This window comes from Rhincodon typus, chromosome 4 (genome assembly GCF_021869965.1).
Source record: "Rhincodon typus isolate 14 chromosome 4, sRhiTyp1.1, whole genome shotgun sequence".
Lineage (NCBI taxonomy): Eukaryota > Metazoa > Chordata > Chondrichthyes > Orectolobiformes > Rhincodontidae > Rhincodon > Rhincodon typus.
The window spans coordinates 12,244,193-12,259,060 of record NC_063335.1 but is presented as its reverse complement, the minus strand read 5'-3'; the positions used below and the strand labels follow the sequence as shown (position 1 = coordinate 12,259,060).

The window sequence follows — 14,868 nt, the reverse complement described above, 5'->3', positions numbered from 1 at the left end:
TTTTTTTCTAATGAAGGGTCTAGGCCCGAAACGTCAGCCTCTCTGCTCCTATGATGCTGCTTGGCCTGCTGTGTTCATCCAGCCCTGCACCTTGTTGTCTCGGATTCACCAGCATCTGCAGTTCCTACTATCTCTGATTCAACTTTAACCCTTCAATCAAGCTGTCTGCTGACAGCCATGGTCTCCTATGCCAAAGATGTAACATTGAATCAAACAGTGAGGGATTAGCATAAATAACATACAAAAATGTCCTGGTCATGTAGGAATTGCTGATTTGTGTCCAGTTAATAACAGTATTGTTATTCTGCCTCAGGCATCATCATGTTAATAAAATAACAAATAAATGGATGATATATAAAAGTTTGTGCATATTAAAAATCCTGCATGAATTTCAAATTTTTACTTCCTTCAGTCTGGACATGTAATTACCTTGGAGTTTTACAGATAATTTGGCTTCTAAAACAACATTTAACATCTAAACTGAAAATTCCAGGCTTAGGTCTTCACTTTCACTGTAAAATCACATTCCTGAGAGTTGTATGTTAATCCTTTAGCTGATAAAGGTATGTGTCCTGAAGTGGTTCAAACACGCCCAGAACTCATAGCAAGTTTTTTTTTTGAAGTACTTAAATTGCATTGGCAACTTTTAAAACATGAAGCATTAGCAGGGATAACAAGGTGTAGAGCTGGATGAGCACAGCCGGCCAGGCAGAAACAGAGGAGCAGGAAAGCTGATGTTTCGGGTCTGGACCCTTCTTCAGAGATGAGGGAGGGGAAGGGGACTCTGAAATAAATAGAGAGGTGGGGAGGCGGATGGAAGGTGGATAAAGGAACAGATAGATGGAGAGGAGACGGACAGGTCAAGGAGGCGGGGATGGAGCCAGCAAAGGTGAGTGTAGGTGGGGAGTTAGGATGGGGGTTGGTTCAGTCAAGGAAAGACAGACAGGTCAAGGAAGCGGGGATGAGACTGGTAGGTAGGTAGTGGGGGTGGGGGTTGGTCAGTGAGGTGGGAGGAGCAGATAGGTGGGAGAAAAGATGGACAGGTCAAAGAGGCAGGGACGAGCTGGGCTGGTTTTGGGATGAGGTCGGGGGTGGGGAGATTTTGAAGCTTGCAAAGTCCACATTGATACCATTGGGCTGCAGGGTTCCCAAGCAAAATATGAGGTGCTGTTCTTGCAGCCTTCGGGTGGCATCGTTGTGGCACTGGAGGCGGCCCAGGATGGACATGTCGCCCAAGGAGTGAGAGGGGGAGTTGAAGTGGTTCGCGACTGGGAGGTGCAGTCGTTTGTCACGCACCAAGCGTAGGTGCTCCACAGAGCGGTCTCCAAGCCTCCACTTGGTTTCCACGATGTAGACGAGGCCACATCGGGAACAGCAGATACAATATACCACATTAGCAGATGTGCAGGTGAACATCTGTTTAATGTGGAAGGTTTTCTTGGGGCCTGGGATGGGGGTGAGGGGGGAGATGTAGGGGCAGATGTAGCACTTCCTGCAGTTGCAGGGAAAAGTGCCAAGGGTGGTGGAGCTGGTGGGGAGTGTGGAGTGGACAAGGGAGTCACGGACACAGCGGTCCCTCCAGAAGGCAGATAAGGTGGGTAGGAAAAAATGTCCTTGGTAGTGGGGTCAGATTGCAAGTGGCGGAAATGGCGGAGGATGATGCGTTGAATCCAGAGGTTGGTGGGGTGGTACATGAGGACAAGGGGGATTCTGTCTTTGTTCTTGCTGCGGGGAGGGGGTGTGAGGGATGAGTTGCAGGAAACCCAAGAGATGCGGTCGAGGGCGTTTTCGACCACTGTGGAGGGGAAATTGCGATCCTTCAAAAACGAGGACATCTGGGATGTCCGGGAGTGGAATGCCTCATCTTGGGAGCAGATGCGGCAGAGACGAAGGAATTGGGAATAGGGGATGGCATTCTTGCAGGAAAGTGGGTGAGAGGAGATGTATTCTAGGTAGCTGTGGGAGTCGGTAGGCTTGAAGTAGATATTGGTTTCCAGGTGGTTGCCAGAGATGGAAACAGAGGGGTCCAGGAAGGAGAGAGAAGTATCGGAGATGGAACTAGCAGGAGAGTGTAAAAGTCTTTGATAGTTGATCAACACTGGTAATTGTGGCACCAAAACGTCATATACTCAGTTGTCGTCATCTTTCATGCCTGTGCAAAGGCATTCTATAGGAATCATTTTTACAAAGGTGGTGTCTATGCAAGTGGAACCAGAAAATGGTTCAACATGAACTAAGTCATTACTGGGAACAGACTGCTCATATTCCAACTGCATTTTGAAACTGTGATTCATGCATCTGAATTTGAAATAATCCACTATGAGCTTACAATCAAAAATCATGTTTTTAATCTAATATCATTAATTTTCCGATACCTTTAAAACTGAGCCACATTCTATTTGTCATCTGCAGTTTCTACACAAGTAATTTTCTAAGCAGTAAATGCCAAGGCAAACACAGCTCTCTACACCCAGACCACCAATATTCCCTCCTATCGTAATGCAGTTGAAATGTTTTTCTTTGCAAACTGAATGTACATTGAGTTATGTTCTTTCTTCATAAGCAGTGTATTGAAATCCTAGCACTAAGGCATTTCTTTGTTTGCCACATTGGATTTCAACAATTATAAAGCTGCAATGCCCAAATTCTGTTAAAACCATTGGATTTCAACAATTATAAAGCCGCAATGCCCAAATTCTGTTAAAACCATAAGACATAGGAGCTGAAGTACGCCATCAAGTCTGCTTCACCATTCAACGGGATCGTAGCTAACCTGATAATTTTCAACTCCACTTTCCTGCGTTTTTCCTATAATCCTCAATTTCCTTACCGATTAAAAATCTGTCAGTCTTGAATGCACTTAACGCAGCTTCAATAATACTCAATGGTAAAGAATACCACAGATTCACTACCCTTAGTTACAAAATTCTTCCTCACCTGTCTTAAATGTGCAATCCTTTCTGTCATAGATTCTATAACTATGGGAAAACAATTTTCAGCATCTATCCTGTCAAGTCCCTTAAGAATCTTGTATGTTTCAATAAGGTTGCATGTGCTAGCTCTATCTGAGAGATGATGTAACTGCTATTTGATTTCATTGCTCTTTCGCAAATTCTTCATCCACTTTACACTACGGTTGTGTGTCCAACACTCTCAAGTATTCTGATTGATAGTATTTTCGTAGCTACTTGCAAACACATGCAGTGGAACAGAGGGCGTATCTTCATGTGGTCAAACTGGCCATGTGATTTCTGTTTTGCGAAGAATGGAAACAATGCAAAATAATTCCAGTACATATTATTTAATGCTATGAAAATGCAAGTCTTTTCTATTGATAACAAGAAATGAAAATACATATATTGCTTTCAGGTCAAAAAGAATATTGATTTAAGATGAGATGAATTAGTACAATGGAATTAGGATGATTTATAAACACAAATAGTTCTTCTGTTCACAAAATCAAGACTGATTGAGAAATACATGGGTGCAAAAATAAATACCAAAGAAATTGAGGAAAAAGATGTGTAGAAAAAGCTTGAAGACTGTTAAACATACATCTAATGTTTAATTCTTACTTTCTACTGTGCCAGAAGGCGGAACAAACAATACTCATGGCCTGTGTGTCTCAAAGGAAAAATCAACCAGGTTCTTCACTCCTGAACCTTTTCCATGCACCCTATCCAGACCGTGTGCATGGATATCAAGTGAAGTCAAAACTGTACTTGGTCATGATGCCTCCAATGATGTCCGAGTGTCAAGAGTAACACATCAGGAATGGTCCTCTGGGATAGGTAATTAAAAACAATCACTGCCTGAAGCTCATACTCTAGCAAAAATGAAAGGTAAAGAATAAATTGTTCATTGCAAAAAACCTTACCAAAGTAAGCAATTGGTGCTGCAAAAAAGTACTATGGTGATAGTTGGTCAAAGAACTGTAAAAACTGATGAAGGCATATTCATCTTCAGTAATATAGAGTCATCGAGTCATACAGCATGGAAACAGGCCCTTTGGTCCAACTTGTCCATGCCAACCAGGTTTCCTAAACTAAACTAGTCCCATTTGCCTAAATCTTGCCTATCTACTTACTAATCCAAATAACTTTTAAATATTGTAATTGTACCCGCCTGGCAGCTCATTCCATAAATGCACTATCCTGTGTGTGAAAAGATTACCCCTCAGGTCCTTTTCAAATCTTTCCCCAAGTATCAGCCAAATAAGCTTAAAGAACAAGCACCTAGCAACATTTGTACTAATACCAATAAAATGTCAAACCCTTACAAAGACCTGGAGGCGACAGTGTTGGACTGGACTGGACAAAGTCAGAAGTCACATGATACCAGGTTATAGGTGACTTCACCTGCCGAAGAAGCAGCTCTCTGAAAACTTGTGATTTCGAGTAAACATGCTGCACTGTAACCTGGTTTTGTGTGACTTAAAAACTTACAAAGCAGATCCATTTTACAGAAAGACAAACTCTTTAAAAGCAAAAAGATTAAAGAAAGCAAACTTACCCACTAGCCAGATTGAGGAGTTCCTGTTTCTCAGCCACATTCGATTTTTCTTCTAGTTCCCACAACAATACATTAACGAGATGAGAATTCTTTATAATAATGGGAACTTCTTCAAACATATTTTCAGAAGTAATGAGTGCCTTCTTTATCCTAGTTGACAAAAAAACCAAGGTAAGAGATATAGAGAATAATGGGGTACTTATTCAAAATTTGTTTAAAAATCACGAGTCTTATTGAAGATTGGAGGCCCCCTTAAACCTGTTACGGACCAGACCAAATCCCGTCAAAATATATCAAGGAGATAGCCCAGGCCCTAACTTTTCTTGTTTAAAGTCTAAGGCGCTGTGTTCCAGGTGTGGTTTGATTGATCAAATACCAGGCTTTAAGAAGAACACACTTGATTTTTACACCACAGTTAGAACACAAACAAAAAAAGGCATAACTTTTAACTCTATTGAAATGCTTAACAAAATAATATATTATTTAACTACTAATCATCAACTGTTCCAATATAACAGCATCCAACAAACACACCATTGGCAAATTCAGCAAAGCAGAGTTTCCTCACTTGTTATCTCCTCCAGTCCAGGAGAAAGAGATAAACAGTCTAGCAGCAAAGAAAGAACTCAAACTTTTAGTTGCAGCAGAGAGAGAACTGTATCTGGCCGCATTAAGAGCAAACTCCTAATTTCAACTGAAAGCAAAATTAAAATGCTGGGTCTGTGTGAGCCTGACTCCATTCTCTCATGCTCTTTTTGTCCAATTGGGGAAAAAAACTCAAGGAGCTCTAAGCTGTTTACCCACTGCTTCTGAAGTAGACATTCCATCACCACTGACAACACCTCTCTGCAAGAACAAATCCCTCTTGGAGGAACAGTACCGTCATACCATGTTGACTCAGCATTTCATATTTGGTATTTACTACGTAGCATGAGACCTTATCTAACTGTTATGCTACTAACTAACCTCTGTAAACCTGAAGACTCAGGCATTATCCTACTCCATTATCAATGCAGTATATCAAATATAAGAAGCACTTGTTCTTGGAAAACATAGCAGTATGACTTTCAAATGGATGCGGGCAAGGGGCAATGGAAAACTGACACATTAGTAGTTGTCTCCCAGCCACTGGCCCAGAGGTTAGACAGGTGACTGACATACATTGATGATCAGCCCCCAAAATGAGGTAAATTAACAGGGATAGGAAGAGAAGGAAATGGTTAGAACATCCAGGAAGACAAGCTACACCATCACTCTGGGGAAGACCAGGAGCTCCTCCACATCAGCCCGAAGGAAGAACAAAGACTGCTGGTACTGAGACCACCAAAATCTACCAGAGATCACCAATGACAGGACACAGGACCACTGGGACGAGTGTACACTCTCTCTACTCTTCTATTCCACAGAATGGCTCCAGGACTGTTAAAGTATTTTCATCTGTCACGAATCATTAATTTCCTTTCTTTGTCTAATTCACAGGTGTACCATATCTTAACTGCTTACTCTTAATAAAATAGCAGAAAATTCCAATAAGTCACTGACTGCCTGTATGAGTTAACTGTGATCATGAACCCCCTAAAATCATCAAAGCTCAAACATTAACCCAATCATTCAAGTTAGATTGACACATGTTGGTTTTGAAGTCACATCTTCGGAACCATTTTGCTCTTTAAAATAAGCTCAACTATACATGTTTATATGGATTTATAACCATTTGAATGACAGCTGTCAATGGGTATTTAGTACCTTTCAGAGCATTTAAAGGTTCCACATTTAGATGATTTCAACAATTTAAGGACTTTGCATTACTGATACTTCAATACAAAAATGCCTCTCAACTGTCCAGATGCTCAAATTGAGTAACCAGTCAAACAATGCAGACTATGAAAGTTCCACGTTTGATCTGGTGCAAATTTTTTGATCCTGAGTATGATTCAAGTTGGAATTCTACAAAAGGAGTGGATTAGGAAATGAAGGAATATCCAAATTTTCCACTCTTGGCCATTGTTCCATGAATCCTCAGAGGAATACAATTGCCAGAACAATTGTTACTTTGAGAATGTACAGAACTGTGAAGACATACACAAAGTCATTCTCCAGTATTCAATTCCTGTGAAATAAAAACGTGACAAAAGAAATTCAATATGAAATCACTACCTAACAAATTATTTAACAAGATTAAAGGATGCAACGAATAATTCAAATTCATGGCTGAATATATCATCAATAGGTGAAGTATTCAACTTAGTCCATAGCAATGTAATCCATACAAACCCATTTTTAAAATCTCTTTTGGACTAGAGAAGCCAAGTGGTTTGGTTGTTCTATAACACCTACACAAGATACATGCAAAGATTGTTAGGGTACTTGAAAAAAAATCAAAAAGGTTAAAGAGCAGCAGAACTTGCTCCAAACAGTTGAAATAATAATTAAGCCAGAAATATACAATCACCAGTGAATTTGCAAATTCCCCTCAGCAACCAAGCTGCAATTTACCTCGGAGAGCTTACAGATAATTCATTTTTGCGAAAAAATAACTTCAACAACAGAATAAAAGATATAGGGTTAGGTGACATCTTGCACCTCGTAATTGGATAAGCATCAATGGAGAGGCTCTGTTAACATCAAACAAAGAATTTTGTCCCAATAACATCATTTATCATCTTCAGGGTAATGAATCAAATCACAGATCCTGGAACTAAAATAACCTAATATGTATGTGCTTTAAAATTGAGGAAATAATATAAAAATACATCAATATCAGGATGCCAATTAATTATTTTATGTCATATCATCAGATTGTTGAATCACAGTTTTGCCCTTTGAATACGCATATATTCAAATGTGTTATCCAGTCATAAACAGAGCTGCACAATTAACAACAAATGGAGGAAATGGCTCCATGAAAACTCCCACCTTCAAACGTAGCCTAGTACTTGACTACAAACGTTAAAGCTGAAACTTTCACAACCATCTTCAGCCAGAAATGCCAAGTCATAATTCATCTTAGTCTTCTCCTCAGGTCACTGTGCCAGATGCCAGACTTCAGAAAATTCAAATCATTGCACGTGATGTCAAGTACCAGCTGAACACACTTCATACTGAAAAAGCCCTTCTACTGTTTCAGTGACATTGTGCAGAAACAGCTCCATCTCTCACATGTATGGTCATGATATCCAGTTCTAACTAACCACTTCTCCCAACCCCTGTACTGTCTCAAAATCATCACGCTACTTGATCAATGTGCAGTACTGGTGCTAAAAATTTACAAGACTAAAATCATTGTCATTGGGCCCAGTCATAAATTCCTTGCCACAAACTCCATCCCTCTCCCAAGGGACTGTCCAAGTCTGAACCAGGCTGTTCCCAAGCATGATGTGACATTTGACTGCAAGACGAGTTCCTGACCTCTTATTTTCCCCAAAACTGTCTACATGTATCTCAATATTACAGCCCATCTCTAACCCTTCTCAGATTAAAAATTGCTCATACCCTCATCCATGCCTTGCTTACATTCAGATATGACTACTCCAACACACTCTTTGCCTGTCTCCCACATTTGGGGGAGGTGTTATCGCTGGACTGTTAATCCAGAAATCCAGATAACGTTCTGGGGACCCGGGTTCAAATCCCGCCATGGCAGATGGTGGAATTTGAATTCAATAAATATCTGGAATTAAGAATCTAATGATGACCATTAATCCATTGTCGATTGTTGGGGGAAAAACCCATCTGGTTCACTAATGTCCTTTCGGGAAGGAAACTGCCATCCTTACCTGGTCTGGCCTACATGTGACTCCAGACTCTCAGTAATGTGGTTGACTCTTAACTGCCCTCTGGGCAATTAGGGATGGGCAATAAATGCTAGACAGCGATGCCCTCATCCCGTGAATGAATAAAGAAAAAAAAAATTTGGTCCTTAGTAAACTTGAGATCATCCAAAACTGAATTTAAAACAAAAGCTCTTTCATGGGAGGTAGACATCGCTGGCTAGGCCAGGATTTATTGCCCATCCTGAATTGCCTTTGAAAAGATGGTAGTGAGTTGCCTACTTGAACTGCTGTAGTCGATTTAGTGCAGGTACCTCACAATTCTGTTAGGCAGGGAGTTCCAAGATTTTGACACAAATAGAAGATGTTGCTAAAAAGTTACAAATATTTGTCAGCTACTCAAATGCACATCTTTAACTGCAATAGTAACAGAAGAAAGGACAGACTAAGAAATACTGAGGTAAAAGGCTACAAAGTACAGACAATGTTGTAAAATTACATCTTCCTTGTAGCCAGCTTCCACTTTGCTGTGAATGACCATACAGTTCCATTACCCATTCGTGACCCCTCACATTGAGGCATCTATTTGCCAAAAGGGTTTCTTCATAATTTTGTAGTACAGGAGTTGGTTTTAAGAAAGATTCCCAGACATGGGGAAATAAGCATACTTGCATGCAGTACCTAGTTTCAGTGGGCATAGCCTCAATTCAGAAAGCTTTCTAGAATATTAAAAAAAGACAAGAATAGATTTTACGAGTCTGAATTGCTCACTAAATGAACAGCGTTATTAACTTCCAACCAAATGCTGGTCCAAACATTTTGGTTCTGTGGCATATGTGGATTCATTCAAAATCAAACTGTGACAATACCAAGATTCAGACACAAGGGGGCAACATGTGCCACAGAAACTTCACAGCGCCCTCCACCGACAACAGTGCATATTGTTCCACATAATCCAGAGGGGCTTCTGAGGAAAATGAATTTTGTTTAAAAGTATAGGTACAAGACTTCAAACTTTTTCAACATATTCTATTAATAGTTTTGACAGCAATTCTTTCCATTTGTTCTTGGGGTTCCAATATAATCCAAGTCTTTCTTACCTTTATCCATTTCTCAATCTGTAGAAATAATCTCACGGCACATTCTAATACATCCACTCAATTTTGAAGACTTTATTTGTTCCCTCTTTGGCCTTTTATGTTTGGAGGAAAAGTCCCAATTTAATCAGCTTTTGTTCATAATTAGAACCTCTTGTTCATGGTCTCATTCTAACAAATCTTTCACATTCCTTCTCCTGTAACAACTACATTTCATCTGCTGAATTAAGCAGCAAAAACCTGTAAAAGTATTACTGTAAATCCATAGTCTGGTATAAATATCTGTTTCCATCTTTCCCTTCTGGATCCTTTCCCGGTCTAGAAGCAACTGGAGAAGAATTCTGTTCTTTTAAAAAAATAAACCCATTCACTCAACATTGAATTAAAAAATGCCCACCAGAGGTAGTAAGAACTCAACTCTTAAAAATATTTTTAAACAAACTGTAATGACATGTAATGATACATCAGACAGGTGGAACTTGAAACCGAACTTCGGACCCAAGGGACATGAGCCTAAGAAGCCATTATAAATCTCCACTTGTTTAGACATGCAATGACTTGAGCCCAGTCCTCTTGACTTAGAAGTAGGGACACTACACAGTGCCACAAGAGCCCACTAAAGGTATTTGTAATTAACATGTTCAGACAGGTATCAAGCAGGTAGGATTTGAACCCTGGTCTCCTGGCCCATATGTCGGGATCGAATTTGCATTTCTCCCCCCCAGTCATCTTGACTCCAGGATATCAAGTATTTTCTAATTCACTTATCAGAAATGCTATTACATATCTCCAGGCCAGGCGGGACTTGAACGCAGGTCTCTTGGCCCAAAGGTAGAGATCGATCCTTTTTATACACTTTTTCTCCACCACCCAGATCACATGTTTCTAATTTATAACCACAGTCCAATGAGGCAGTGGAACAACAAGTGAAGAAAGATGGGGAAAGAGAGAGAAGACTAAATAAATAGCATTCAGAGTGCAGCACACCCTCTGTCCTACACTGGAGGTATCTAGATTTTGGTGTTTTAATCTCTGGGCGGAAATTGAGCCCAAAACCTACGAGACACTGAGACAAGGGTGCCAACAACCGAGGCAAAATATTTTCTAATCGACCTGTAGAAAGTTGTTATTACACCTCGGGAGCAGGTGGGACTTGAACCAGAGTCTCCTGGCTTAGAGGTAGGGACACTACCACTGTAGCAGAAGAGCCTAAATAACTGCCCCAAAAACATAATGAGCCTCAATCAACACTGGAACAGTTCTGTTTGAACTTGTGCTCTTTGTAGCACAGTGGTAGCATCCCTACCTCTGGATCTCGAGGTCTGTGTTCAAGTCATAGTGGCTGCAGACTTATGTAATAACATGTCTGAACAGGTTTAGAAAATATCTTCTGTTTGGGCCTTACAGGAATCTGCATTGCTAACTCTGCCAACTGTTCTATAACAGGTGGTCTAGAACTTCAAAAAATACTTCAACTGCACCTTCACCAATATCTTATGTAAATTTAACAACTTCTATTTAATACCTTTCTTAGTCAAATAGTTACATTTTCTTTAGTATAATGCTTCTTAATCATCTTATTAGTCACTTTCATGTCACCTACAAATGCTTTGGGAAGTTAAAACAAAATTCACATACACTGGATACCCTTCAGCAATATAGAATCATAGAATCCCTACAATCCCTGCAGATAGGCCATTCAGCCCATCGAGCCTACACGACCCTCCGAAGAACATCCCTGTAACCTCTGTGTTTACCATAGCTAACCTACCTAGTCTGCATATCCCTGGACATTATGGGTCAACTTAGCATGGCCAATCCACCTAACCTGCACATTTTTGGACTGAGGGGGGAAACCAGAGCACCTGGAGGAAATCCGTACAGACACAGGGATAATGTGCAAACTCCACACAGATAGTCACCCAAGGTTAGAATCAAACCTGGCTCCCTGGCGCTGTGAGGCAACAGTGCTAACCACTGAGCCACCATGCTGCCCGTGCTATATTTGAGATTTCTTTGTAATATTCAAATAAATTTGTGAAGAAAACGTGTCATTTATAAATCCATGTAATATAACCCCTAATTAGTTTAACTATCCTCTTTTCATTCCAGTTCTCTTGTACCTTGGCACACTTCTTTTTTCCACATATTTTAGGAAACACTATGATAACGGTCTCACATTTCAATCTCAATTGTATTGGGATATGTGGATTTTGTACTTTTAGTTTCTTTGAAATTAAATTTTTTTTTGAAAATTTATCTCCAGTGGTCAGCCTTGCACAAAACACTTCAGATATTCCTGTGGTTGCACTTTTACCTTCTGGAAAAAATTGAAGAAAATATTTATTAACCATCTGTCAGTGCGTCACTCAGTTACCAGAAGGATACTTCATCTCCAAATGATTCCAATCATTCTTTGATAATCCTTTCATTTATAAAAAGCTCTCGCTGTTTCCCTTTAGTGACTCAATATTTTCACACTTCCTCTCAGTTTTCTCAATCCACCCTTTTATGCTTGCACTCATACAGGAAAATTGAGCAATATAAAAAGCATATTTAATCATAGACTTGCTTTGAAAACTCACCCTCATTCTAATCTTGATTTATGAAATTTCAAAACTGATGCACCCTCTATAATCCTGATTCCAGAAAATTTTACTTGACGCTTATTAGTTTCTTATTTAAATATCTCACTGCTGTTCTCTCTGACCTTCTACTCCAATGAACTGGGCAAGGTTGCTTTTCATTCCACTTTAATGAGGTGATTCATTTTCAAACCTTCTCTTCCTTTTTTTTCCATTATCCGAATAAAAACTAGATTTTGGCCACTACTTCCCCGAGCATCACTAAGTTTACATACTTATTTGGCCTGTTGTATTATTAGGAATTAGATTTGGCATTGTGCTCATCTGTTGAATGATAACATTTTTTTAAAATAGCACAATCCTGATCCTGTTCTCAAACAAATTTGTTTCATCACTGTCTACCTTAGGATCGTTAATGTCTACTTGTATTCCAACTGCTGAACTGCTGCAATCATTTCACTGTGCTTACTTCTGAGTTGCATTCAAGTTATTCACTTTCTTACAAGTTTATCAGTTCGAACTCACAGCCTCACTGTTGTCAGGTTTTCAGTTTTATTGAAGTGGAGTCAGTCCCTGGTTTATAGCTACCAACTTTCTGGTAAGTGGCCAACTGTCTCACAGGTTTGGAATTTACCCTCCTACAATTATACATTTAACTGTCTAACCTTCCTCTGCTTATCTGATTCAATATATGATGGACAGTATTCCTAAGATTGTTCAAAAACTTGCGGCTCTTGCTTTTCAGCTTTCTTCTAAGCTCAGAATACATCTTGAATAAAACCACCTCTTTAGTCTCATGCTGAAGTTTTATTAATGAAGGCCACCCCCCCAAAAATCATTTCCATTTATTCTTGGATGTTTTTCACTCTGGGAACAGGAAGGGAACAGACTGTTTTGGATTGCAGATTATGTTAATGAATATATCTACCTGGTTAAGGAGCTTTCTACTGTTAATATCAATCCCACTCTATGCTGATTGCTCTTCTGCCCACTTCCTTTCACATGGGGCGGTGGTCAACACTGTACACTCCTCGTTTTCCCCGATTATGAAATCAAATTCCTCAGATCATAAGATGAAATATTTTGATTAGTTACAGCCCTACTTGTCTCCTGACTGGAGCTTCTGATTTAATTTAATCTTCCTGTCACCTACTTCTTCAATCCAGTGTGTCCAGGCTTATTCATGGTATATTCAAGTTTCTGCCCCAGTTGATAAGTATTGAGGTATTTAAGTTACACAGTTATCTTAAACTGTATTTGCATTAGCATAAAGTGTCCCCATTTATTTTTAAATGCCTCTAATTCATACCCCACTCAGTCCACTAAGGGTAATGTCAGTTCTAACAATTTAATTTTATAACATATAATGAATCTATTGACAAAATTCAAACGTTGTCATTCCACCCTTCAGTTAACACCCCTGGTGAACATCAATTGAAAAAAAATATTTTATACAATTCAAAAGCAAAGATTGAACTTGCATAGAAGCTTGGTTTGGCCAAAGACAGCATGGTACAATGTTCCAGTCTTCATTTAACAAAACGCAGGGCCAGAAATGCAACACAATCACTAATTAATCCAACAAGTAATTTTATGAAACTTCTTTACAGAGTGATACAAATATGAAATTCATTAGCAATGGAAGTTGAAACAATTATCATAGATGCATTTCAGTTGATGCTGGACAAGTACAAGTACATGAGCAGGGACAATAATGTGTAGATAGGGCAAAGTAAGGTTGGAGGAGCCACGTGTTAAGCATAAATACTTGCAGGAGGCCAAATGATCCAAACATCATGCTGTGCAATTCAACATACACATGCTATGCTAGATCCAATATAAGAGCAAAACTAAAAGTGTTGAATCCTAAATATTAGTAGCTATGTGATTACTTAAAAAGAATCAACCAGATTAGAGACCACACTAAATCAAATTCAAAACTTTAAAATGCCAGTAATGACAATATGATCACAATATATAGCTGAGATAGTAGGAACTGCAGATGCTGGAGAATCTGAGATAACAAGGTGTAGAGCTGGATGAACACAGCAGGCCAAGCAGCATCATAGGAGCAGGAAGGCTGACGTTTCGGGCCTAGACCCTTCATCAGAAATGGGGGAGGAAAAGGGGGTTCTGAAATAAATCGGGAGAGAGGGGGAGGCGGATAGAAGATGGATAGAGGAGAAGATAGGTGGAGAGGAAACAGACAGGTCCAAGAGGCGGGGATGGAGCCAGTAAAGGTGAGTGTAGGTGGGGAGTTAGGGAGGGGATAAGTCAGTCCAGGGAGGACGGACAGGTCAAGGGGGCGGGATGAGGTTAGTAGGTAGGAGATGGGTGTGTGGCTTGAGGTGGGAGGAGGGGATAGGTGGGAGGAAGGACAGGTTAGGGAGGCGGGGACGAGCTGGGCTGGTTTTGGGATGCGGTAGGGGGAGGGGAGATTTTGAAACTTGTGAAATCCACATTGATACCATTGGGCTGCAGGGTTCCCAAGCGGAATATGAGTTGCTGTTCCTGCAACCTTCGGGTGGCATCGTTGTGGCACTGCAGGAGGCCCAGGATGGACATGTCGTCTGAGGAATGGAAGGGGGGAGTTGAAATGGTTCGCGATTGGAGGTGCAGTTGTTTATTGCGAACCGAGCGTAGGTGTTCTGCAAAGTGGTCCCCGAGCCTCCGCTTGGTTTCCCCGATGTAGAGGAGGCCACAATGGGTACAGCGGATGCAGTATACCACATTGGCAGATGTGCAGGTGAACATCTGCTTGATGTGGAAAGTCTTCTTGGGGCCTGGGATGGGGGTGAGGGAGGTGGTGTGGGGGCAGGTGTAGCACTTCCTGCGGTTGCAGGGAAAAGTGCCGGGTGTGGTGGGGCTGGAGGGGAGTGTGGAGCGGACAAGGGAGTCACAGAG

General features: G+C 40.5%; 1 protein-coding gene across 1 annotated transcript in view; it reads right to left on the bottom strand.

Moving 5' to 3' along the window:
• eif3hb (eukaryotic translation initiation factor 3, subunit H, b) overlaps nt 1-14,868 on the bottom strand; it is a 146,729-nt gene that overhangs the window by 26,281 nt on the left and 105,580 nt on the right. The window contains exon 3 of the mRNA XM_020516267.2: nt 4,513-4,662. Coding sequence (XP_020371856.1) covers nt 4,513-4,662 — 150 coding nt within the window. The remainder of the gene's footprint in view (nt 1-4,512; nt 4,663-14,868) is intronic.